At 54.1% G+C, this 23782-nt stretch overlaps 1 protein-coding gene across 2 annotated transcripts; it reads right to left on the bottom strand.

Moving 5' to 3' along the window:
• Window positions 1-801: 801 nt before the first annotated feature.
• On the bottom strand, window positions 802-22165 carry NLGN3 (neuroligin 3; the record flags this gene model as incomplete). Of its 2 annotated transcripts, XM_079910279.1 has the most annotated exons (8): window positions 21985-22165; window positions 18761-19417; window positions 18066-18125; window positions 14044-14103; window positions 12183-12332; window positions 5850-6035; window positions 2516-3305; window positions 802-1645 (listed from the first exon to the last, which is right to left on the bottom strand). In XM_079910279.1, exons 2-8 carry the CDS (start codon window positions 19215-19217, stop codon window positions 802-804), a joined length of 2547 nt encoding a protein of 848 aa, XP_079766405.1. In that variant the 5' UTR covers window positions 19218-19417; window positions 21985-22165. The 2 variants fall into 2 exon arrangements, with proteins under 2 accessions (XP_079766405.1, XP_079766406.1); XM_079910280.1 differs by lacking the exons at window positions 14044-14103; window positions 18066-18125; window positions 21985-22165 and having other exon boundaries at window positions 18710-18881.
• Window positions 22166-23782: the final 1617 nt, after the last annotated feature.

Here is a 23782-nt window from a genome sequence, read left to right as displayed (position 1 = left end):
TAGGCCGATGCTCCTGGCCTCTGGGGGACGCAGGTCACCCTGTGGTCTCTGCAGCCCTCCGCAGAGATACAGAGGTGGCTGGCAAGTTGCCCCCTAAGGCCCTCCAACCCCATCCAGTGAGAGCCCCTTCCTCCTTCTCCCCATGGTTTTGCTGGAACCTGTTTCTTGGGGGCCATGTTCCTTGGTCGGATTGTGTGAGCACTGGGAGTTCCAGAGCCAGAGAGACCTGGGCCTGGAGCCCTCCCTTCCGGAGCTTCTTTGCACCCATCGGTTGGAGAAGCATTTGTTCCAAAATTTTTTTTAAAAATCAACAAAAACAAGACCCAGAAAAAAGACCAAGTCTGGGGGAGAAAGAGCTACTCTGCTCTTTAAAGCTCCCAAGTCTGGAGTTGGTCGGTGGTGCAGTTCCAAGAGAGGTGGAAGGCGAGCACCAAGGGGGTGTCCAGCTGGTGCTTCAGGCTCCCCAGTAGTGTCTGTGGTCAGGCTCGGGGAGCCGGCTTCAGCTGCTGTTCCATGGGTCCTCAGTTCCCCAAGGACTTGTTTGCGTCCCCACTTGAAGGGTTTGTTCAGGTTTACTTCCTTATTTGTGTTGTTGCACATGCGGGTGCATGCCCACATCTGTCTATGTTTGTGCAGGTGGGTCTGCTGTCGGGTGTGGGTGCGTGCGTATACATATATGTCTGTGTGTGTGTGTGTGTGTGTGTGTGTATGTGTGTGTGTGTGTGTGTGTGTGTGTGTGTGTGTGTGTTCGTGGATCCGGGAGGGACAGAGCCGGGATATATGCTGTGCTCTGGGCTGCAGCTATACCCGGGTGGTGGAGTGTGAGTGGGGCAGCCCGGTACTGTTGAACCCTGCGGCAAAGGTGTTATAGGGGTGCAATGTCTGCAGCCCCACCAGGGAGTTGGGGATCATAGTGATAGTGTTGGGGGTCATGAGTGGGATGTCATCAGGGGAGCGCCGCAGGGTCAGCGTGTAGTCGGGCAGTGCAGTGAGGCGCAGGGTGTCATGGGGGGGACCCGCCTCACACTCGTGGTGGGTGGGGCCCAGCTGCAGTGCTGCCAGCTCCTCCTCGGGAGCAGCTCCCAATTCAGGAGCCCCGGCTCCCCTCTGAGGGCTGGGCTGCCGCAGGGGCTCCTGACGCCGCTTGTCCTTCCGATAGTAGAGGGCAGCGAAGGCCAGGACATTAAGGAAGAGGAGGGAGGCCCCCACGGCGATGGTGACGCTTAATTCAGTGGAGTAGTCACGAGGGTTCTCCACCAGGAGCGGCCCTGCATCCTGGTCCCCGTTCCAGGACCCTTGGGCATTCTCATTGCTGTAGGCAGGTGAGATGGCTGGTCGTTTGGTGCTCCAGGTCTTGCCATTGGGCCTGCGGGTGATGTGGGAGCTGTGGGTGGTATCCGGGGGTGGCACTTTGGTGGTTGTGGACGTGTAGTGGAACATGTCATGCAGGTTGTATAGGTGGGGCACCAGGTGTTTCCAAAAGGCCACCTTAGTGGCACGGTAATGATCGCGGACCCTTGGCTTCAGGCCGATGTGAAGGTAGAGCTGGTCTCGGGGATTGTATTTGGACCAGGCCACTTCCTCAAAGCGGTTGGCCTTGGTGTGAATGAACTTGGTGTCCTGGGGGACCGGCTTGTTGGGATCCCTGAAATACCACATGGAAATCTGGGGTCACCACTCTACCTAGACAAGGAAAGGGTCCAGGATTCTTCCTCTCACACCCAGCCCTAAACCCCTTTCCCAGTCCAAAATGTCCCACCGTTTCCATCTTTTTCAGGGTCCTTCCCTCTGTCCATACCCCTGTTTGTCCCCAGGCCTTGAACTCCTATTGCCCGTGACATCATGGAAACCATTTCATCCTTCCCTACGCCCATCCTGTGAGATCAACCTATAGGACGCTTCTTCTTCTTCTCACAAGCTACAGAGCACCCATCAATCTTTTCAGCTGCCCAATTTTTCTGAGCGCCCTTTAAAAGTTCTTTCTGAATGTACTTTATTCCCACTTCACATGGCCTCCGACCATCTAACCTTGAATCCCATAGTTCTGCCAGTAACTCTCACTCCTGCTCAATCCTAATGCTGAGTTCTGAGCCTCAACAAAATTTTTTTACTTTTTTTTTTTTTTTTTTTTTTTGCAGTATGTGGGCCTCTCATTGTTGTGGCCTCTCCCGTTGCGGAGCACAGGCTCCGGACGCGCAGGCTCAGCGGCCATGGCTCACGGGCCCAGCCGCTCCACAGCATGTGGGATCTTCCCGGACCGGGGCACGAACCCGCGTCCCCTGCATCAGCAGGCGGACTGTCAACCACTGCGCCACCAGGGAAGCCCAGCAAAATTTTTAAGGGAAGGAAATGGCATGAAAGACTAGAAAGGGGGACGTAGGAAGAGGGATGAAGGGGTTACCAATCAAGATTTGGGGACTGTCTTAGGAAGGGAGATGATGGAAGAGGTTTGGATAGAGGAGCAGAGGGGAGGGCATGCTGGGGTCCCAAAGAAGAACCCCCAGTTTCTCCTTACCCGGTCTTGGCAAAGTTGGTCCAGTAGGTCATGACGACAGCACTGAGCATAACGTCATTCTTGGAGAAGTTGCAGGGGAAAAGGTCAGTGGGGCCTACCATAGGGACACCGAAAACGTAGGGTACTTCATCCCCATGAGCTGCGTCTGACCAAGCAGGCTTCATGAGGCTCTGGCAGTGATGGTAGAAGGCGTAGAAGTAGGTAGGCGAGCCATAGCGGGCGTGCAGATCAGCTGTCACCACTGAGGGCTCCACCCACTGGTGGTCAGTGAAGAGTGCCACCAGTGTTTTACGGCGGGTCTCAGGATTGTCACGGTCTGCCCAGTCTGTGTACATGAACTTGATGGTCTCCCGCAGGGTGTCCTTACCCTCAGGATAGCCATACAGATTGTCCACAAAGTTGGAGACTGAGTAATCAAAGTCAGTGCCAGAGACACCATCTTCAGGGTCCACCACCCCTTCCACAAACTTGAGCCCCTCACCCTGGTTGACGCCTAGCATGATGTCATAGTTGAGGAACTCGCCCTGTTCCATGAGAATCTCCGGGTCATCAGGAATGACATCACCGTCAATCACGGGGCCAAAGGCCACATGGTAGCGGGCAGGCTGGATGTCCTGCTCTACCAGCTCCTTGGCACTCTTTTGCCGAAGACAGTCCACCATGTCGACGGTGTCTAGCACGTTACAGCCTACCTTGTCTGCCAGCAGGCTGGTGTACTTCACTGGTTGGTAGTTCACAGCCCAGCTGGACAGAGCAGAACCACTTTGGATGATGGCCCTCTGGAAAAGCCCTATAGAAAATAAGCAGCACCAGGTCAGATCTGTCGTGTCTCTCACAGCCTAAGCCTCCCTTGCTTGTCCCTGAGGGACAGATCGAACACCTCCTCATTCCTTTGTTACTGAGGCTGCCCTCTGGGTTGAATGGACTGCAAAGGACAAGTAACCCTTTCGGCTGGAATGATGGGTTAGGACCAGAGGATGGGTTGTTGGGCTCCTTTCCTGACTGATCCCCTGCCTGCTTCTTGCTTCCTTGTTCTGGGTGATGGTTGGTAACTTGGGGGTTAAGGAAACACCAGGAAGAATTAACCCCTTGGGTCCCAGACATCAGCTTCCTTATGCTCCCTCTCTTTATCTCTCCTTGTCTTCCCCTCTTGCTTCCTGCCCAGCTGGGCCCAGCTCTGTGCCAGCACACCACCAGGGAGCTGGCGCTTCCACCACAAAGGGGTCTTTTTCATGAGAGATGAGAAATGCAGACAGGAGAGAGCCTCACATTCTGGGAGTTTAGGGAAAGATTCCCAAGGGCAAAGGCCCTATGGTCTGAAAGTCTCCAGGGAACGTGCCCTCCCAGGCTGTAACCTCCACAGACACTTTCCTTTTCCCGAAGCTACTGATGCCTCAGATCCAAATTTCCCCCTAGGTGAGAGGGAACCAGTCCCCCAAACTCAAAAAGTAGATGATTCTTCCCCCCTAGGCGAAAAAGGTATCATTCTCTCTCTGGCCCCAACATTCCCAAGTAAGGGAGAACCTGGCCCTCAGGTGCACAGTTCTGTTCCTCTAAGAGAAAGGGAGTTTACGGGACTTCCCTGGTGGTCCAGTGGTTAAGACTCCATGCTCCCAATGCAGGGGCCACGGGTTCGATCCCTGGTCAGGGAACTAAGATCCTGCATGCCGCATGGTGCGGCCAAAAAAAAAAAAAAAAAGAGAGAGAGAGAGAGAGAGAGAGAGAGAGAGAAAGGGAGTTTGCATGGGTGAAAAAGAGAGGGAGAGAAATATAGATGAGTACTTAAGTGAGCCTCACTTTTTGAAAGATTATTCTCCATTAATCAGTTACAGAAAAACAGAGAGAATAAATCTTTTTTTTTAGATTTTGTTTTAAAAAGTCTTTATTGAATTTGTTACAATATTGCTTCTGTTTTCTGTTTTGGTTTTTTGGCCAGGAGGCATGTGGGATCTTAGCTCCTGGACCAGGGATCGAACCTGCACCCCATACACTGGACGGCAAAGTCTTAACCTCTGGATCACCGGGGAAGTCCCAAGAGAATAAATCTTAAAAGCAGCCAGGTCTCCAGGGACACAGGCCCCCTATGAGACAGAGAATAGCAGCACACCAAGAAAGGCCTTCTCCTCCCAGGGAAATAGTCCCTAATCAGAGGAGGCACCGTTCCTCTTTCCAAACAGAGGCACCCTCACAACTAGTCACTTCACCCTCCTTGGTGGAAAAAAGGAATTCCCGTTCCTGTACTGTCACCTAGAAACATATTCTAAAGGAGGGATGTACATCCAACATTCCCTACATCCCACCTTAGTCTCCCCTCATGGAGTCCCTGGAGGGATAGAGACAGAATTTCTAGGTCAGAGAAGGTGATTTTTCTTCTTCAGAAAGACAGGCCTTCTTCAAAGAGAGACTGCAAGTCTTTCTGTTAGAATATCACTAACTCATAAGGTTGATTTCAGTAATAAACCCTGTCCTCTCTTACGGCCTTCCTTATCTTGGAGAAGGACACTTATTTTGGGAAGATCTCTTTGTGAGAAGCTCATCTTTGCCTCTCAGAGGTAGAAAGGGCTCTTATAGTCCAGAGGTGAAGAGAATGAAGAGAACACTTCCTGCTGAGCAAAAAAAAGGCCCTATTTGGCCCCCTTGGAAGGGTCACTGGCAGGGGGACCCACAGCAAGGAGAGAGGTTTCCCTTCGGGCTAAAAATGAAAGTCTCCCTTAGAGGGGGCTGTGCAGCCCGGGGGCGGGAGAGGTCTGGTCTGGAGTCTGATAAGAGCTCGACATCCCTCAGGCAAAGCCCACCCGCAGGTTTGTAATCCTCACTTCGGTCCCATCTCTGCCCCCCCATCCCCACCCCCACCCCCATCAAGGGCAGTTCCCGTCTTGCACAGACTTGTTCTTCAGCGAGAAAGGCAGAGAATGTCTCTTACACCTAAAAACTAATTTCCACTCTAGAGCTCTACCCGAAGTCATGTGTCCTTCCCACACGGAAAGATTTCCCCCCCGCCCCCGCCCAAAAAGAGCCGTTGTCCTTCAGAGAGAGACATTCTACTCCCACGCTCCTCAATAAGACTCCCACATCAGGAGAACATTCCTTTCTCAAGATGTAAATGGGATTCTCTCCTTCCCTCTCTCACAGTGGGAGAATTACATCTTCCCCTCGAGAAACATTTCCCTTCCACTTCTCCCCAAAGGGACACCGAGCTGGCAGGTGAGGGCTGCTGACTCCCCTGGATGCTCCTGGGACATGGAATTGGGTACCCTGGAGCCTGGAGGGACTGGGGCTCAGGGTCGGCGGCCAGCACTTGTCTAGTTCCTGTTTCGTTCCAAGAGCTACTCACCCTCAGAGTGATGCGACAGCGTGAGGAGGCTGACACAGGACGCGCCAATGCCCGAGCCAAAGACGGTGATACGGCGGGGATCACCACCGAAGAAGGCAATATTCTCGCTCACCCAGCGGAGGGCCTGGATTTGGTCAAGGAGCCCATAGTTGCCCTTGGCAGCCTGATCGCCAGTGCTCAGGAAACCTGGATTCAACAAAGGGCACGAGGACAGTGAAGGTGGAGGGATGGAGGATTTGGATGACGGTGACAGTTGGGGGCATGAGGACGGAGGATGAGCATGCAGTGCAGCTCTTTCCACCCAGCTAGCATTAACCATTGCTCCTTTCTGCAAGGACCAGCGCCATCACTATAGGAAGGATTGGCTTCCTACCTCCCACCCATTCTCCAGTTTGGAAGGTGAGGTCTCCAAACCGTTCAAAAGGGATGCCTCCAGCTGGGAGACTTAAACTGCAGGAACTGCAAATGACCAGGACCCAGCATCCTCTGCCCTGATGTACCAGCCGGGACTTTACCCTAGCACCTGGCAAGATAGAGTGGAAAGAGCAGGGACCCTGGAGTCAGTTTGGTTTGAGTCCTGGCTCTACCACTTACTGGCCATGTAGCTTTAGGCAAGTTATTGAGAATCTCTGGGCTCTAGTTTCCTCTTCTGTAAAATGGGGATTTTTATCCTTTTATCCTATAACCCTTTTATACCTCAAAGGGTTGTAACAAGGATAAAATGAACATAAGCGTCTCGAATATGCTCAGCACATTACACATCTATAGTTACTTCTCGTTCCCCATCCTTCTCTCTCTGGAGGAAGTGAAGATCCCAAGAGGCTACAATTCCTAAGCCTTCCTTGCCCCTCCTGTCCAAGTTCATCCATTTCCACTTCCTTCCAGGGTCTCGGATGCCCCCTTCTCTTCATTCTCACGGCAGGTCCTCACTTCCCCCTCCTCCAAGACCTAATGAATCGGAAACTCTGGGGATGGGGCCCAGCAATCCGTGTGTTTAACAAGCTCTCCAGGTAATTCTGATGCCTGCTAAAGTTGGAAAACCACTGGGTTAGACCATCTTTTTCCTCTAGTGGAGAAATGGGGAAGTCAGTGCAGTGCGGTTACCACAGAAACAGGTCTTCCTGCCCACCCACTGGGATTTGCTGCTGAGGAGACATGTCACCATGGAGACTACCTTCCCACCCACCTGCTGGGATTTGCTGCTGTGGAGACTTGTTGCCATGGCAACTACCTTCCCGCCCACCTGCTGGCTATCCCACAGAGATGTCCTATATTCCCCCCCACCCTGCTTCCATTTTAGTCTGATCTTGCTGCTTCATTTTTTCTCTCTTCCCTGATCCTTAGTCTACTTGGAAGGCTCTATCTTCTCCTGCCCTAGGCTTTTAGAAAGGTTCTTTCCAAGTGGGTAGCTGTGGTGCTCCTACACATTGGAAACCTATACCTGGGTGAGTATTTTTTGACCCCACAGTTAAAAGCTCATTTGTAGCCCCTGGGATCAACTTTGTGGGAGGCCATGTTTGAGGAGGCTCCCTCAGCTCACAGAGAGTTCTCTGACGGTCCTGGTAGTCCACGGGCAGAAGCTGACCTTAAACAGACTCAGGCAGGCACAAGACCCCATCACTGTCTTTCTTGAGTCCTTTTGTTTCTAGTTTCTGTAAAAGAGCTCATTTCACCCTCCTCAAGTGTATTATGAATTTACCTTTGGTGCAATTAAGTATGTAAAGTACTTAGTTATTCCTCCCAGGACCTAGTCACAAGCCCTCTTTAGCCCCAGGTTCCCGATGAGGAAATGAGAAGGAATTAGAGAAAGCCTGAATGAGGATGAACGGAGGAGCTCTTGTTCCTCTAGACAAGAGAACCAGCTTCTCCTTTGCCTGGCTCGTTCACAAGCTGAAGTTGCTCCTGCAAGTCTTAAAGTATGCTGACCAAGATCCATCCCGGCTGTCCAAGCCTTGCGACCCTCCAGCAAAAATCACTATGTGTTTCTCTTAGCCTGCCTGTCCTCTCTCCCTCCTCTCTCCTTCCCCCGTTTTCTCTCTCCCTTTTCTCTTATTTTCGCAATAGCAGACTTGGCTTCGGTCTTTGCCAAGGTATCGTTCAGTGAAATGTGTCAAATACGTCTGTCCTAACCAGCATGAAGAGCCTGCATTTGGGTGCAGTAGATTTCTCCAACATGTACCAATTCCCTGGGTTAGAAACAAAGGTCTGAAAGGGCTGGGTGGAGGATTTGACCATCACTCTCTGCTCCCTCAGATCCCACAAACCTCAGGATAAGAGGCACTGAAGCCTGTGGATGACGTCATGCCAACCATCCTACTACAAGCGTCCTGCTTGAAGTGCTCTATCCAACAGGCTCAGGCGGATGATACAGAAAACGTCGCCGACCACAAGCACACAAAAACCTGTCAGTCTGGGAGAGCGATCACTCGCTACTAGCTCCCCAGTAACTCAGTCACCCACAGAAACCATGTGAGAATGAGGGCTGAAACACCAAACTCCATAAACTGTTAGAGCAAATCTGAGCCAGTCTCCCTGGGCCCAAGTTTATACTGCAGTGCATGGTAAGCTGCTTGTCAACAGAAGACAGGGGAATCTGGCACATTGTATCAAAACCAGGTATCTGTGTCACCCAAGGCTTGACATTTATCAGGTTTTCAGTTTGCCTGAAGGGTACCTGAGCAAGAATGTAGGATTAAATTCTGAAACCCAGAATAAAACTCGGCAAGCCCCTACTTCCTCAGCCCCAGGGATATCCACGTCCTGTATCCTGCTGGGGTCCCTTTCTTTTGTTGGTCTCAAGCCCAGTGGGGGCTTCTCCGATTATAGCTACCCCTCTGCCTTGGATGGGATCCATGGAATAGCCTGTGACATTCTCCAAATACATGAATCACCAAGATGTCTAAAGAAGCACCTTGGAGGAAACCGTCTGCTTGGGCTCAGGGCTCAGAGAAGCTGATGGGAGGGAGGGTGAATGAATGCATATAATTGAGGTCCAAAACTGGCCACCTGTTCTGGGATGTTTTGGGAAACAAAACAACAGAGCCTCAGCTCTACAGCAAAATCCCCAAGATTCAGAGACAGACCCGTGTTCTAAATCTGGCGCCAAGAGACAAAAACATCTTGAATGTACCCAGAATCCAATCAGCGGCTTATTGATTACATTTGTGTTCCAGAGCAGGCACTAAAGGGTACACAGGAAGTGGTGGGGAACTTCTGGCCAAATCTCAGTTTATGGCTCCTTCTGAGGTTTGGGTAATATTAGTTTGATCATTAACTATTTAAGCTCAAAGAATAAAAATCCTACCCCGAGATGTGCTGTTCTGGTTATCCAAACAAGAGGAGGTTATAAGGTGGTGGTGGTGGGGTCTTTTAACCTGAATTTCGTGGATGAGTTTCAGCGGGATCCATGAAATAACTTCTGTGTGTGTGTGTGTGCGCACACATGCATTTTTGGGGGAAGAGTCCATAGATTTCATGAGAATTTCAAAGGGGTCCAAGACTCCCCAAAAGGTTAAGAACTTCTGATATACAAGCTTAAAGATTAGAGCAATTGAAGGGTTGTGAAGTAATCAGCAAATCAGGATATCATAGGGAGCGCTCGCCAGCAATAATAGCCTTCCGTGAAGCCCACAGCTCCCAACTGACACTTCAAATCTTGAGTCTCTCCTCTGTCTCCTTTCCGCCTCCTTTCTGTGTGTCACTCGTATCCTCTTTTCTCTTTCCCGTCCTTTCCTTCTCTTCCTTATTTTCTCCTCTCTTCTCCCCCGATGCTCCACTCTCTCTTTTCTTTCATTCCTACCTGGTCCGATCATTTGGAACTGAAGCATATTCTTAGTATTCTCCGTGCTTTCCATTGATCCTTAGAGACTGGAGCTTTCTGTTGATAATTTTTAAAAGCAACCGAGTTGAATATTTCCTGTCACCCTCATTTAGAAAATAAAGTAACACAGTTACTTCTGGCCTTCAACAACCATGCACTTGTGCCTGTGTATCTGTGTGTGATTACGTTTGTATACGCATTACTCTTCAGGAACTATGCAGCCCAAGCGTGTGGGTTTGCAGCCACCTTCATGGTACCATTTTTACTATCAGAGACTCAGATCCCCTTTCTCAACAGGACAGAACAGCTTACAGAACAGAGCCTTGCCATGATGTCTGTGGCAACTCAGAGAGACAGAGGAGCAGTGGCAGAACCATGAAACCCAAAGCCCACTAGACTGTGGAGAGGCCAGGGAGATGCCCTGCATATGTCACACCCAGCATCCAGATGCCGCTGAAGGGAACGCAGGCTCCACTTTTTTCTGGGAATATCATTTCTCTCATCTGAACCCCCAGAAGGTGTCTTGCTATCCCACATAGTATTAAGGGGAAGTCAAGAGAAGATTGCCTTTCCGTGTACGTGGATGCACCCAGAAGTGAAACGCAGCTCTGGGGCCTCTGGGATGCCAACTGCCAAAGCCACAACATACTCAAAAGCAAATTAAAATAGGGTCCTGTCAGCCGACAAGCCCTGGAGTAAGCCGTGCCTAATTGCTCGTTCAGCACCCAGGCCTGCAGACCTGAGAAACAGCCCAGACACCCACTGGGACTCAGGACCCCAGCCTTCCGGGCAGGAAGTTGGCTTCTTTGTGCCACTCCAGGGCTATGGGGCCGCGTGTGCCCTCAGAGGCCTGGGTGAGCATCCGAAAGGGAGCAAGGCCGTGTGTGCTTGGTCGCCCTCTCTGAGGCACTTGTTTACCTCAAGACCTTGGCCAGTTAGGCATTAACAGTTACCAAGGAAGGCACAGGGTAGAGGGGCAGCGTAAATCACCAAAATAAGCATGTGGGTGACAGAGTATGTGTGGGGAAGGGGATATGGGTGTGTATCAGGAGGTATTTGGGAAGTAAGTGTGTGTGTGTGGGAGGAAGATGGTGTAACGGGTGGGAGTGTATGGGGATGTATGTGTGGAGAGAGTAGAATAAATGTGCAATGTGTGTATGTGGGATATGTAAGTGTGGGGTGTGCATGAGTGTGTATGCGTGTATGGATATGGAAGACCAGGTGTGGGGATATGGATGCGTGTATATTCGTGGGGTAGGAATATGTAATATGTATGTATTGGACATATATATGCCAGATGTGTATAGGAAGAGTGTGTGTGTGTATGTGATACGGGTACGTGTATCGGGGCCTGTGGGTGTGTGGTTAAGGGGGGATGTGTAAGCGTAGTGCATGGGATGTGTACGTAGATGTGGAAGCAGGGATATGAGGGGTCCGTGCGTAGTATCTGTGTACTATGGGCTGGGGAGGTGTGGACGTGCAGGTATGGCTCCCACATGTGTAGGGAGGGGAACGCTGGTTCGTGTTTGTGTAGGGAAGGTGAGGGACATACGTGTGTGTGTGGCTGTTGGAGGAGAGGTGGAAGTGGGGTGTGTAGGGGGACGTGGATCTGCCCGTGTATGTGTGGAAGGAACATTTGTGTACACTTAAGGTGTATATATGTGGGGCTTGTGCGCGGATGTGGACGTGCAGGGTGTGGGTCTTTGTGTAGAGTGTATTATGGGGGTAGAGGAAAGCGTGAGCGTGGGGGCACTTGTGGTGTATGTGGGCACAGATGTGGATACAGAGATGTGGAGGGAGAGATACATGGGAACGTGTGTGTGTGTATGCGTCCATGGAAGGTGAGAGAAATCTGTGTAGCTGTGCGGTGTGGATGTGGAGTGTAGAGAGGCATCTGGGTATGTAGATATGTGCATCAGGGAGACTATATGTGTGCAGTGTGTATGGAGTGGTGGGGGAATGTGCATATATGTGAGGGGGTCTGTAGATGTAGATGTCGGGGTCTGTATGTGTATGGGTATGTATGTGTGTTTGGGGGGGTGAGCGAGAAATAGATGCATGCTGGTGGATGTGGGCAGCGTGGACGGTGGACATGTGAGGGTACGTGGGTGTGTGGATATGTGATTGGCTAGAAGGAGTATCTGTGCATGTGTGGGGTGTTTAGGGATGTGGGGTGGGTGGGTCGGGATGAGGCTAGGACACCAGAAAATGAATCGACTCTATAAAACTCAGCCAGGCAAAAGTCTGGAACCAGAGACCTGGCTGGAGACCTAAGAGAAGGTGTGAAGCTTGAATTGAGTTTCCAGTGGCATCTCAACATTCCAGGAACGGGCCCAGGGACACTGTGGGGAAGCCCCGGGCAGTTGGGTAGGGGCTATGGGATAACAACATTGTGGCCATGGTCATTAGCACCAGCTAGAGAACCAAGGCGGCCTGTTCTCAGCTCCTCAGCTTTCTTTCCTCCCTCCTTGAGAACCCAGGCTTCCTTCTAGGCACCCAGCAGGGAACCATACCTAGCACTCCAACCCGATAGTTGAGGGTGATGACGATGACGTTGCCATAACTGGCCAGGACGCTGCCGTCAATCATGTTGCCTGTCCCTTCCATGTAAGAGCCTCCATGGATGTAGACCATGACAGGCTTAGCGCCACTGTCCCGGATGTCTGCAAGGAGAAGGGGTGAGACACAGGCTGGGTAGGCTGCCCTTCCTCCCCCACCCCCGCCAGCCCTGGGTGGGGGGGTGTGGGCAGCAAAGCTATCCCAGGTGCCAGGACACCACCGCCATCTCTGAGGGCAGGACTCATGGGGCTGTTCAGCCCGGAGCTTGAGCATCAGCCAGAGAAAGTTGGACGTCGGTGATGCTTTTAAAGACTCTGGTTTCAAGTGCCTCCCAGTAGAAGGCAGCCAGGCGTTCCTGATACAGCTAGGTCTACAGAGGCCGTGGCTGGGCCTGGGGGACAGGGGGAGGGAGGAAGAGAAAGGGCAGGTCCCTTAGCTGGATCAGTGAGTCCCTGCCCCGGGCACCCAGGAGTCCTGGGACCTGACATGGCTTTAGAGAGCAGGGGCTGGGGAGCCCTGAAACCCCCAGGACTAGACCAGTTACATGGAAATACGGCCATTGGCAGCAGCTGGCCCCCCAGTGCAGACAGAGACAAGAGGGGCGGGAATAGGGGGTGGCACAGGAAGAGAACAAGGGACAATGTGGGGACAGGGGAGTGAATGGCAGAGATGGGGTGTGTGTGTTGTGGCGGGGAGAACCTCACTGGCATGGTTTCTCAGCCACGTGCTCGTTTACCCCATTCTCCCCGGGCATCAGGCAGACTTAACTGGAAACACTGGGGATGGGGAAGAGGTGGGGGCAGAACTAAGGATGAGAGAGCCTGCCCCCAGGCAGCTTTAAGATGAAGATGGAGCCTCCGCAGAGGCCACTCAACGAGAGACCTTTAAGCGGCTGCTCCCAAGACCCGAGCAGTGCGGCGACTGGGCTGGGCGGCCACGAGAAGGCTCCCAGCCTGATCACCTCGACCTGAAGCCTCTCGGCCTGTGAGCTGGACCACACTCTGCCGCACCGGCACAGCCCTACCAGCCACCAGTGGGCCCCCCTGAGCTGTGTGGCCCCCAGGCCAGGTCTGGGGCGTGGAGGTAGAAGAGAATGCTCTCTGCTGCCGAGCAAACACAACCTGTTTTCCTGAGGAGGAAGGAAGACTGGTTCAACCGTCACCCAAGGATCTTATGCCATCCACTGACCGGGCTGTGGCGTCCTGGCCTCAGCCCGGTGCTTTGGCCCAGTCCTTGTGGCCCTGTCCTGAACCTAATGCAGCCCCTGGCCCTGAGGCCATCTCTCTCTTTCTGGGTGAAGGCCAAGGAGGTTCTAGGTGGCGCTGTTCCCCAGGCCCTGTGGTTGTCACTGCCTCACTCCTCAGTTCAGCATCCTGCTGGGCCCCTCTTCCAGGAGCCAGCCTCCCCGCAGAAACACAGGGGCTCCTCGCCATTCCGTTTCCTCTGTGCCTCTCCTCGCCCCCGCCCCCCTCAGTCCTGCTTTCTCTCCACTCTCGCTGCTGCTCAGTAGGGGCAGGTGCCCGTGAACCACAGAAGATGGGGGAGGAAGCTGTCTCTGGGCAGTGGGGACCGGGGCGAGGAGGATGCCCTCCCCATGGCTCTGCTCGTGGTGCCCTGTTCCCGCCAGCCGTGTCCATCACCCTGGAACTCCCAGTGGCCGACCAGGCCAAAGATGGATGAACAGCCCAACGGCCTCATACAGGAACAGAAACACACCAACGGACGGACAGACAGACAGACGGGGCTTCTCCCCATCGAGAGGGGGAGGGGCTCTGTGCCATGCACCAGCCGCCACGCCCTGCAGCCCCCAAATACCTTCATCTTCATCCCCGTCATTATCCGCTAAGTCCTCGCCCTGTTTCTTAGCGCCGGATCCTGGGGACCAGACACGGGGAGACACAACAGCACAGAACAGAGAACAAAACAGAGAGAGAATTCAAAAACAGCATGACTGCAGTGTGGCCCAGCAAGCCAGCTCTGGGCCTGGGCCCAGGACAGGCAGGAGGGATGGCAAGAACTGAGGGAATGGGTGGGCTGAGGCCCAGACCTTCATCAGGATGACAGTGTTGCAAGGCCCCTGCTGTGCTGGCCTCCCTGCACCTCTCTGTCCCCAACAGCCTGTCTCAACCAACCACCTTCCCAGTTAGGAAGGAGGTAGCAGCAGGTGGGCCAGGGCACAGAGCCAGAGGCCCACTCAGGGAAAGGACTTCTCCTGGGTGGAAGGGGCTGCACGTGTGTACACAGGCAGGCTGAGCTGGAGAGCAGAGGCAGGCACCAAAGGTGAGAGGCGGCATCGCCAGCACGTGTAGATACGGATATGAGCTGTTAAGGCAGAGCCAGGGACCCCAGCCCTGAGCTATTCGGGCCCAGTGGGCAGGCTCCAGCTGGGCCTCAGCTGACCCTGATTCCCACAGGAGAAAATGGGAGATGAAGCTTTCCCTCCGGTCTTCCTCACTGGGGCCTGCTCTGGGTAATGGCAAATGGGGTTCCTGCCCACAGGAACCAGGCCTGAGAGCAGCAAGCATTGCTCTGAGATCGAAAGAGAGCCAGAGAGGGAGGGAGGGAGAGAAGGAAGGGGAAAAGGAGAAAAGGGACATGAGAGAGAGAGAAAGAGAGAGAGGGGGAGAGAGAGAGAAAAAAACAGAGATAGGAATAATGGTAGCAGCTCCTACCATGTACCGAATGGTTACCATGTGCCAGACACTCTACTTCTGCCTTACTGTCTGATCCTTACACCCCACTGAGGGAGGGACTATCTTTATTCCTGTTTCACTGATGGGGAAACTGAGGTTCAGAGAGGCAAAGTGACTTGCTTAAGATTGCACAGCTAGGAAGTGCTAGAGGTGAGATCCAAACCCAGGTCTGCTTGATTCCAAAGCCCATGGTCTTTCCACTGCACCATGCCACCTTTCTGGGACAGGGAAAAGGGAAGGGAAAAAATAAGTCAGGAAAGAGGTGGAGCACGGGGTGGGGTGGAGGGGAGGGGAGGGAAGGAGAGAAAAGAAGAGACCCGAGGAGAGAAGAGAGACGTTTAGGGCCTGGGTGAGCTATCCCCAATTCTCCTTCTCATTCTAAGGAGGTGAGAAGTTCATCATGAGAACGGCTTTGAGAAAGAGGACCCACCGCCTGGGTGCTTGTCAGTGTGTAGAAACGGAGGTCATTCTGTTGGCACCCCAGGGCTTATCCTCTTGTCTAAGACGTCAGATACTCTCGGCCTGGAGGCAGCAAATAGCCCTCTTTCTCAGCTGGTCTGGGTTCCCTTACAGCTATTAATCACAACAGGAGCCGCCCTCCAATTACAAAATGGCTTTTCAACCAGGGCAAGAGCCCAGCCTGAGGGGCAGAAACTGCCTCCGGCTTCCCGAACCTCCCGTGGCGCCTACCCTCTTAACACCTGACGACGACGGTGCTGCCCTCAGAAACCCTGTGGGACATGGGGCGTCATCACCCACACAGCAGACAGCCCCCCGAACGGCAAGGAATCACCCATCCCTAAACATGAATTCCCTCCAACTTGTTGGGGGTGGAGGTTGGGGGACAGGGCTTATCTTCCCCAAGAAATCCTTCGCTTCCCCTGGACCCCGACTTAGAAGATGCATCCCGTTTGCCCCCCTCTGGGAATGTCCCTGGGTTGCTGCCTTGTCCCAGCTTCCTCCTTACAGATGCCTTTGCTCCCTCAGCTTAGCACTCGCTGAGCAACTCCTTGCTGCCACGCCTGTCCCCCACCCCCGGGCCAGCTCGACCACCGTCCCCCAGCCCAACAACTGTGCTGCGGCAGGAGCCCAGCCAGGCCAGCCCTGCCTGCCCTGCACACATCACAACCCTAACCACCTCTGGGGACGGGTCTCCCCCGAGAGGCAGACTTTTTAAGTCTGTTCCAAATGGCCAACAGGCCCTGGATAGGGAACTCATTTGAGCAGCTAAATGACCAGATGCCCTCTCCCACGCTGTCTGGAACCCACTTCCCAGCTCGGCCTGTGGGGCTTAGCTAAACCAGCTGAGTTTCAATGCTAGGCTAGGAGTTTCCTCAGAGTAGCGATCAGGTCTTCAGTTATTTCTAAATCTTTCCTCCACCTCGTATCCCTCCACATCCCAACAGCACCTAGCACGTGACCTTGCCCATAGTCAACAATCACGATTGGTAAGTGTTTGAACTTGACTGGAGCGTCCAGTTGGCTCTCTAGCCAAACTCTCAGGACTGGACTGGACTGGACTGCCCTAGGCTCTTACTGGTGCCCTGGGGGATCATTGCTCCTAGGAAATGGTTAATGTCATCGCCTCCCCCTCTGCCACCCTGCACCCAAGTAAGCAAGTAACTAGTAGCAGTAGGTTTAAGAGACCCTCTTCCTGAAATCTTTTATACGTTAATGGAATGTTAAGACCAGAATAGTCCCCTACCACCTTCAGATGCAGAAACAGAGGTTCTCAAAGGAAAAGACTTGTCTAAGGTTTCACTGTGAGTGAGCAGCAGAGCTGGGACTCGGTCAGGCTTGTGGCTCCCAGACCCATACTCTTTCTGCGGCACCGCAATGCGTCTTCATTCGTGCAAAAACATGTTTACTGATTGCCTTCTGAGTGTGAGGTCCTGGCCTGGGTGTGGGGAGGTGGTGTAACGCTTATCCCCAGGGCAGCAGACCTCACTCAAAGCTTCAGTGAGCATCAAAAGTGCAACAGGCAGATCGCCGGGCTCTGCCCGCAGAGATTCTTACTTAGTAGGGGGCGCTCAGTCCCCTACTCAGGAATCCTGACGACCCCACTTGGGGGAACCCCGCCCTATGATTTCAAAGGAAAACAAACTCCAAGCTTGCCAAAGGGTTGTAGGGACTAGGCTGTGCTTTTCCACTTGTTCCTTAGTCTTACTGTTTCCAATTCGGTTCAACCCATCCACATTTCACCATTTGTTTCAGAGTAGGGGAGGTGGGAAGGACCAGATGGGAGTTGCCTCGCATGCTACAGTGGAAAGAACACGGCCCTGAGGGTCAAGAGACCCAGGTTATGGTCCAGGCCCTGCCACAGACCAGCGACGGGGCCCTGAGCAGCAGCAAGTCACTCCCCTGGGCCTGTTTCCTCATCTGTAAAATTGGGATACCAATTCCTGCCTCATAAGCTTCCACAGAAGTGGGAGGGGGGGATTTTCTGAGGTAAGTATGCAAGCGCTTTGCAGAAAACATAAAGTGGTATTTGAACAGGAAGAATTATTACACGGGTGGAGGGTGACAGATTCCTCCCGGAAAGAGGGTCAGTTTGCAATTCGGGATCCCGTGCCTCCTTCAGAGTGCACAGTTCCTGGAGACCCCCAAGGTCTGCCACCAGGCTAGCCCGGGTCACTCAGCTAGGCCCTGGCCAGAGGTGGTGGGCGGGGGTGGGGTGGGTGGGCAGGGTTGCTACACTTGGCTACAGTTTGGTCTAAGCTCCACGGCTGGAGAGTTGACTCTCGACTTTCAATCCGGGAAAGAGCACGGAAGGATGAGCTGGTGGCTCCCTCACCAGGCAAAGGTCAGAGCCTCTGGCTCCATCTTGGCGGCTTAGAGTTTCTCCTGAGGTGTCCCAGAGGGAACCACTGGCTCTGTCTTTGGCACACACTTTAGGGTGGACTTTGGGGCTGGGAAGGTTGGAAGAAATGGGGTTGCTGCTTCTGCTCTGGACCTGCCTTAGGCCACCAGAGCCTCCCTGAAGAGCAGCCGGGGCCCTCGGATGAGATGGAGCTTATGCTTGCTCACCGACCGCCCCCTGAGCCTGGGCTACTTGAAGGAAGGCTGGGTCCTCGGGGGCAAGGGCAGGTGGGCAGGCAGCCCTCCCTCTCTCTCTCTCTCCCTCCCCGCCGGCTCGCTACCTACCTCCTTTCCTACAAATTTTCTTGTTGGGCTTTCGGGCGCATTCCTTGGAAATCCGCTTTACTGTAAAATGAATAAAAAACTAAAAAATAACAGGAGGCCTCTGCCCAGGGGCATGCACCCGCACCCCCCCAGGCCCCAAGAGCTGCTCTGCAGGCGGCACGTGGCAGAGAGCCTGTCCCACCATCTCCTTGCTTCTGTCACTTACCTTAGTGTGACCCCCGCGGGAGGAGGCATCAGCTAGTGAAAGAGGAGGCACCTGAGCACTGCCCACCAGGCTTGCCCCCTGCCCCCCTCACACACCCAGCTCCCTTGGCCACACACACCTACCACCTCTCCGAGCAGGTGGAATGGCAACAGGGGGGCCTGGTGGCGCCAGCATCCTCCCGCGGGCAGCTGCCAGCAGTGACCCATACTCCCCCAGGGAACCCCCATCCAGCACCTGGCCCTAGACCTGTCAAAGCTCTCAGGCCTGGCCAGGCCCCTCCTGGTAACAGTGTCACTCACACATGGGAGCTCAGACAATGCTGGGAGAGGAAAGAACAGGGAGGAGGAAGGGGGAGGCCAAGCAGAGTGATGGTTAGAAGCATTTTCACAGACAGACAGATGCATGCAGCAGGGCACACCACCACATGCCAGCCACAAACACAGCGGGGCGGGTGGGAGGCAAGGAGGGCACAGTGCCTGGCCGCACTCACCATCCTCCGTGGGCACATAGACGTTCAGGTAGAGGCAGTCTTCGTTGGGCTCCTGAATGTAAGTAGCGACGATATCCAAGTTGGCCGTGAACCAGACAGGGAGCATGACTTCGGGCACAGCTGTGTGGATGTTCTGGGGGCACACTGGGGGAAAGTGTGTGGCGTTCCGGATGCCCGACCAGGATGGGGGTGGTTCAGGGGGCAGGAAACGTTTCTCGCCGATGGGGGGGGCTGCGTAGGGCACCCCAAGGTATTGGTCCACAGGCCCCAGGATCTCACTGGGCAATGGTACCCGGGCACCCCTTAGCTTCCCAAAGTGAGTATTGACTGTGGGTGCTGGGGCCTGGGTACTGGCCCTCAGCACCAAGCTCAGGAACCACAGGGTGAGGCACAGGCTCCGGCCAACTGTGGGCTTGGGGCTCAGGGACAGCGAGGGCAGGCCAAGCCGCAGCCACATGTTCCGGGCCGGGGGACTGGCAGGAAATGCAGACTCCGGGGTCACAGCATCAGCCCAATAGGCAGCCCCTTCATGGCCACACTGACTTGAACCTCAAAACTGAGCTCTCGAGGGACACCTACAGGTGCCCGGCAACGTAGAGAGCAGGTCTTCCGAGCACCACCGCTTCAGAAAGGGGACTCCCTCAGGGCCAGACAGGCCTGTGGAAAGAGGGAAGTATGCGTCATCCAAGATGGTCGCGGAGGGCTATGGAGTGGGTCTTTGGGGCCCTGCTGCTCTTGGGCTACTCTCCTACAGTTAGGAGAGGTTTCCCATGCCCGGGGTTCCAGGGACCCTCAGACGATCTCCACTGCCAGTCAGAGCCACTTGCTGTGTCCGGGCCATGGTTGGAAAAGCCAAGGGGGTCGACAGATTGACAATTGTTGCCACTGCAAGTTGCCAGTCCCCGACTTCAACTCCTCAGCCAATGGAGCTCATCGGGGTCAGCTGGAACCAGAGTAGCATATGGTAGCAGGCGATGGGAGAACAGGAAATGGAGCTGGGCACGCTGCGTGGACACTGAGCTCCTAGCCCCCCAAGACCCATGACCCCACACAGGGACCTCAACCTCAGGAGACGGTAGGATTGTGAACCTCACTCCGGGACTAAGGCAGAAGAAGGGAACACAGCAGATAGGCAAAGGGGCCCCCAGAGAGACCCCGTCTCCCTCTGGCAGGGCAGGGGGCAGGACAGCCATTCACCAGAGTCCCCAGACCCTCCTGTACATTTCTCAAAGCCCTCACTGCTCCCACATCCTTAAGCCTTGGTCCTTTCTGTCAGCTATCTCTAATTCACGTGGGGTGCCAGAGACTGAGGCAGAAAGCGTTCTGCCTAGCACCCTAGGCATTGTTGATGCTCAGCCAGTGTAAAATAAACAGCAGAGTGCGGGGGACACACACTCAGAGACTCATAGAAATAAACTCACAAACACTCAAAGAGGGAGTGAGAGAGCAAGCCGGGACCACAGACACCATGATGTTCACTCACAGAGACATACAATCCAAACCCACAGAGATCGCCTCATATAGTCTCACATTCTGAGACAGAGAGCTTCACAGAGCCAGAGACTCACAGAGAGATACATTCAGAGACACACGCAGAGACTTACTGAAACATAATCACACACACATCGCATAGGTAAATATCCAGAGACACATGCAGCATAATGGTGACACATAGGTGGAGACAGGAACAGAAACAGCAACACACTCGAGGCACACAGGCCTTCTGACAAAACAGTTGTACAGTCAACATATATACACAGGCACACACAGACACTTCCGCATGGACACACACACACACACAATTTAGCTTCCCCCTATTTCTCCCGCCTTCCAAGATTGTGGGCCTGCTCCTTTAAGAACTGGCTGAAGGGGTGGGGGGAGGGAGATTGGGAACGCCCGGCAATCGGCCACCGAGAGAGGGGAATGAGAATGTGTGTGTGTGTGTGTGTGTCTCGTGTGTCTGTGTGTGTGTGTGTGTGTGTGTGTGTGTGTGTGTGTGTGTGTGTGTGAGAGAGAGAGAGAGAGAGAGAGAAAGAGAAAAAGAAGGAGGAGGAGGAGGGAGGGCGGGCAAAGCGACTAAAGGGGTGGGGGCTCGGAGGAAAAGGGGAGCAAAGTATGGGTGGTTAGATCCCAGACGCTGCCCAGAATGCACCCGGGTGGAGGGGAGGAGGGGACGGGGAAGGAAGGGGTAAGGGTAGGGAGGTGGGGCAGGAGGGAGTGTGTGTGTGTGTGTGTGTGTGTGTGTGTGTGTGTGTGTGTGTGTATGGGGGGGGATAGTCCGCAGCTGAGTTCACACAATCCCCCCATTCACTGTCTCCATGGCAACTCCGGGGCACAGACCGCTCATTCACACGGCTTCCCCGCCAGCAACCCCCCCCCACACACATCATTAACCCCCTCGGTGCCGCCCCTCCCCGCAAATTCCATTAACCCTTTCGGGATGCCTCCCACTCCAGTAACCCTTCCGCACCAAATGCCATTCTCCTTTGAGTCAATTTCCTGCAGCCCCTCCCCCCGTGAACACCTAGACAAATCGACCGACCCCCAAACGCCCTTTGTACCCTAGGACCCACTGTGAGTCTTCAAGGCCAAGATCTCCATCCTGGTCCAACTTGCAATTTGGGAGAAGACAAGGGGAGGCGGCAATGCCGGGGATTAGAATGGCATCTGGGGGTACTTTCTGGGCTGGAGCAGTATTGGGCTAGGGGCATTGTGCAGGAATGGACTGGTGTCAAGAACTGCAGTATTGGGGGCTATGCGGGTTCGGAATGGTATTGGGGGACGGAGCTGCATTGGAATGGGGGAGGATAGGATAAAGGCCTCCATTGGGGGGGGCTGCAGAGAGTGGGGGAGGGAGCCTGGCTGTGAGATGCTATGATGGAAGAGAGATGGGGCTGCACTGCGGGGGAGGGGGGACTGGCAATGTACTATACAGGAATGGGGCTGGGGGCCTTCAGGAGGGATATTTTGATGAGCATGCGGGCCGGGCTGTGGAAATAGAGGGACCATGGGTGGGAGGATGATAAGGGTGCGGGATTCAGGGAGGAGGTGGAGGAGAAAAGCAGGGGAGGATTGGGGGGTCAGGGGTGCTGATGGAGAACGTGGGGTTGAGATGGATGGGGAGCACTGGCTGGGAAGTGGAGCACCCCAGGATTGGGGGGGGGATAGGATCAGGGCAAGGTATGGGCAGCTAGAGGATGAGAGACCGGGGCAGGCGGCCTCACCTGTTCCCCGGGCTGTTGCGAGCGACTGAACCGGGCCACGGACCACCCATATCGCCTCCAGGCCAAGGGCTCCGCACCCGAATCCCCGAGATCTGCTCTCCGGCAGCCTGGCTGCTGTGCCCGCGCACCGAGGGGGCGCGCTGCGCGTGCCCGGACACGGGGGGGCGCGGTCCCTGCCATTAACTCCTTTTGTGCCAGAGATGGCTCAAGTCCTGGGGCATGGCCCAATTCCTCCCAGGCTCAAGCACGCTCTCCTCAAGCTCTCTCCCCACCCTCTCTCTCTCACACCCCTCAAGTCACAGTCAGGTGATCTTCTGGGGCAGCTAGTCCAAACTTTACCTGCAAAGCTTGAGACCTTGAAACAAAGGGAGAAACTGAGGCACTGCCTGCAGGAGTCCCCAGTCACACTCCACGAAGACCCACCTCCACCTCACTTGGCATCCCTCACCTCTCCTCAGCACCAGCACCACTCAAGCAGCAACCAGGAGGTGTGCGTGTGGGAGGGGCACTTTGCCCTCATCCTGTCACTTTCCCAAAGGTCAATGCTGTTCCTTTCTGCTGGGGCATGTCACACTCCGGCTGTCAGCGTGCCAGTTGTCGGACCACTTCAGTCTCTCTCCTCCAGATCTGGCTGTCTTTGTGTCTTGTGTTTCTGTGTGTAGTGCACCTGTCCAGTTTCAGTAACCCCCCACCCCAAGCCCCTCTGAGTGTCCCTTATCCCAGCAAAGCCTCTACCCCTATAGCTCCTCAGAATGTTTCTGTCAGGATAGGACAGGGCAGAAGAAAGCTTTAATCATGTTCAACTTTACCCTGTCGGGGAGTTCCACTCCTTGTGTACGCAACTCTTAAACTTGGAAAGTCCCATCTGAGCAAGGGCTTCATGGACCTCAAAGAGGGAATTTTTTGTAACTTGGGTATTGACTGGTGCTCCTGCTTTTACCAGCACACTTGACACTTCCCAGTAATAGAGTGCAACTACGACCTGGACGGTATCCTGAAGTTGTCAGATCATCTGGTACCACCCACCCATGAGGCTGGGGCTAGCCCTCTTCCAGCTCCAGCCTGGGCATACCAGAAGACTCCATGGTAGTAAACCAGTTGGCTCTACCGGATAGCCTTAGATCTAGGGCCCCAAACCTGAAGGCAAGGGGGCTGAGAATGGCCCCGCTGCAGTTCCAAACGTGACCCCGGAGCAACAGTTTTGAGTTTTCTCTACTGTAAAATGGGAGTGAGCAGGTCACACTGGGTAACTGCCAAGGTGGGTCGTGTGAAAACAAGCAGTTCCGGCAACAGAGCAGAGAGAGAAAAGGGTGCTTCCTTTTGCTGGTTTCTCTTCCTCCTAGAACCATACTGTCCTTCCACCACCTATGTGGTGGCGACACTTGCCAATGGAGGGCAATGTTTCATCCCAGAAATGTGACTCAGGGAAGTTCTCTATCTAGGATATCACTTGGAACGTTAGGGAGACCACAGAAGGTGGCAAAATGGGTAAGCAGTGTCTGTCACCCCCCCACCCCGAAGCTTGTTCGAGACCCAGCATGTGGGATGGGTGGAAGGAGAATCAGGTTCCAGTGACTTTTCCTCTGGCCCAGCGGCCCCCCACCAATCCCAGTGGTGTATCCTCCCATGGAGACAAACTATACAGAAGCCGCACCATCTAGCTGAGAAGGTGAACCACCCTTACTGAGAGACTAAGGCCCCAACCCTTAACACGTTGCCAGGTTGGAGAAAAGAGAGGGTAGTAAGCCAATTAGAATTCAGAAATTTAGGAGGTGGAAGGTAAACAGGGGAGATGATC

Source organism: Stenella coeruleoalba, assembly GCF_951394435.1.
Source record: "Stenella coeruleoalba genome assembly, chromosome: X".
In the NCBI taxonomy this organism is placed as follows: domain Eukaryota; kingdom Metazoa; phylum Chordata; class Mammalia; order Artiodactyla; family Delphinidae; genus Stenella; species Stenella coeruleoalba.
This window is presented reverse-complemented; position numbering and strand designations above follow the sequence as displayed.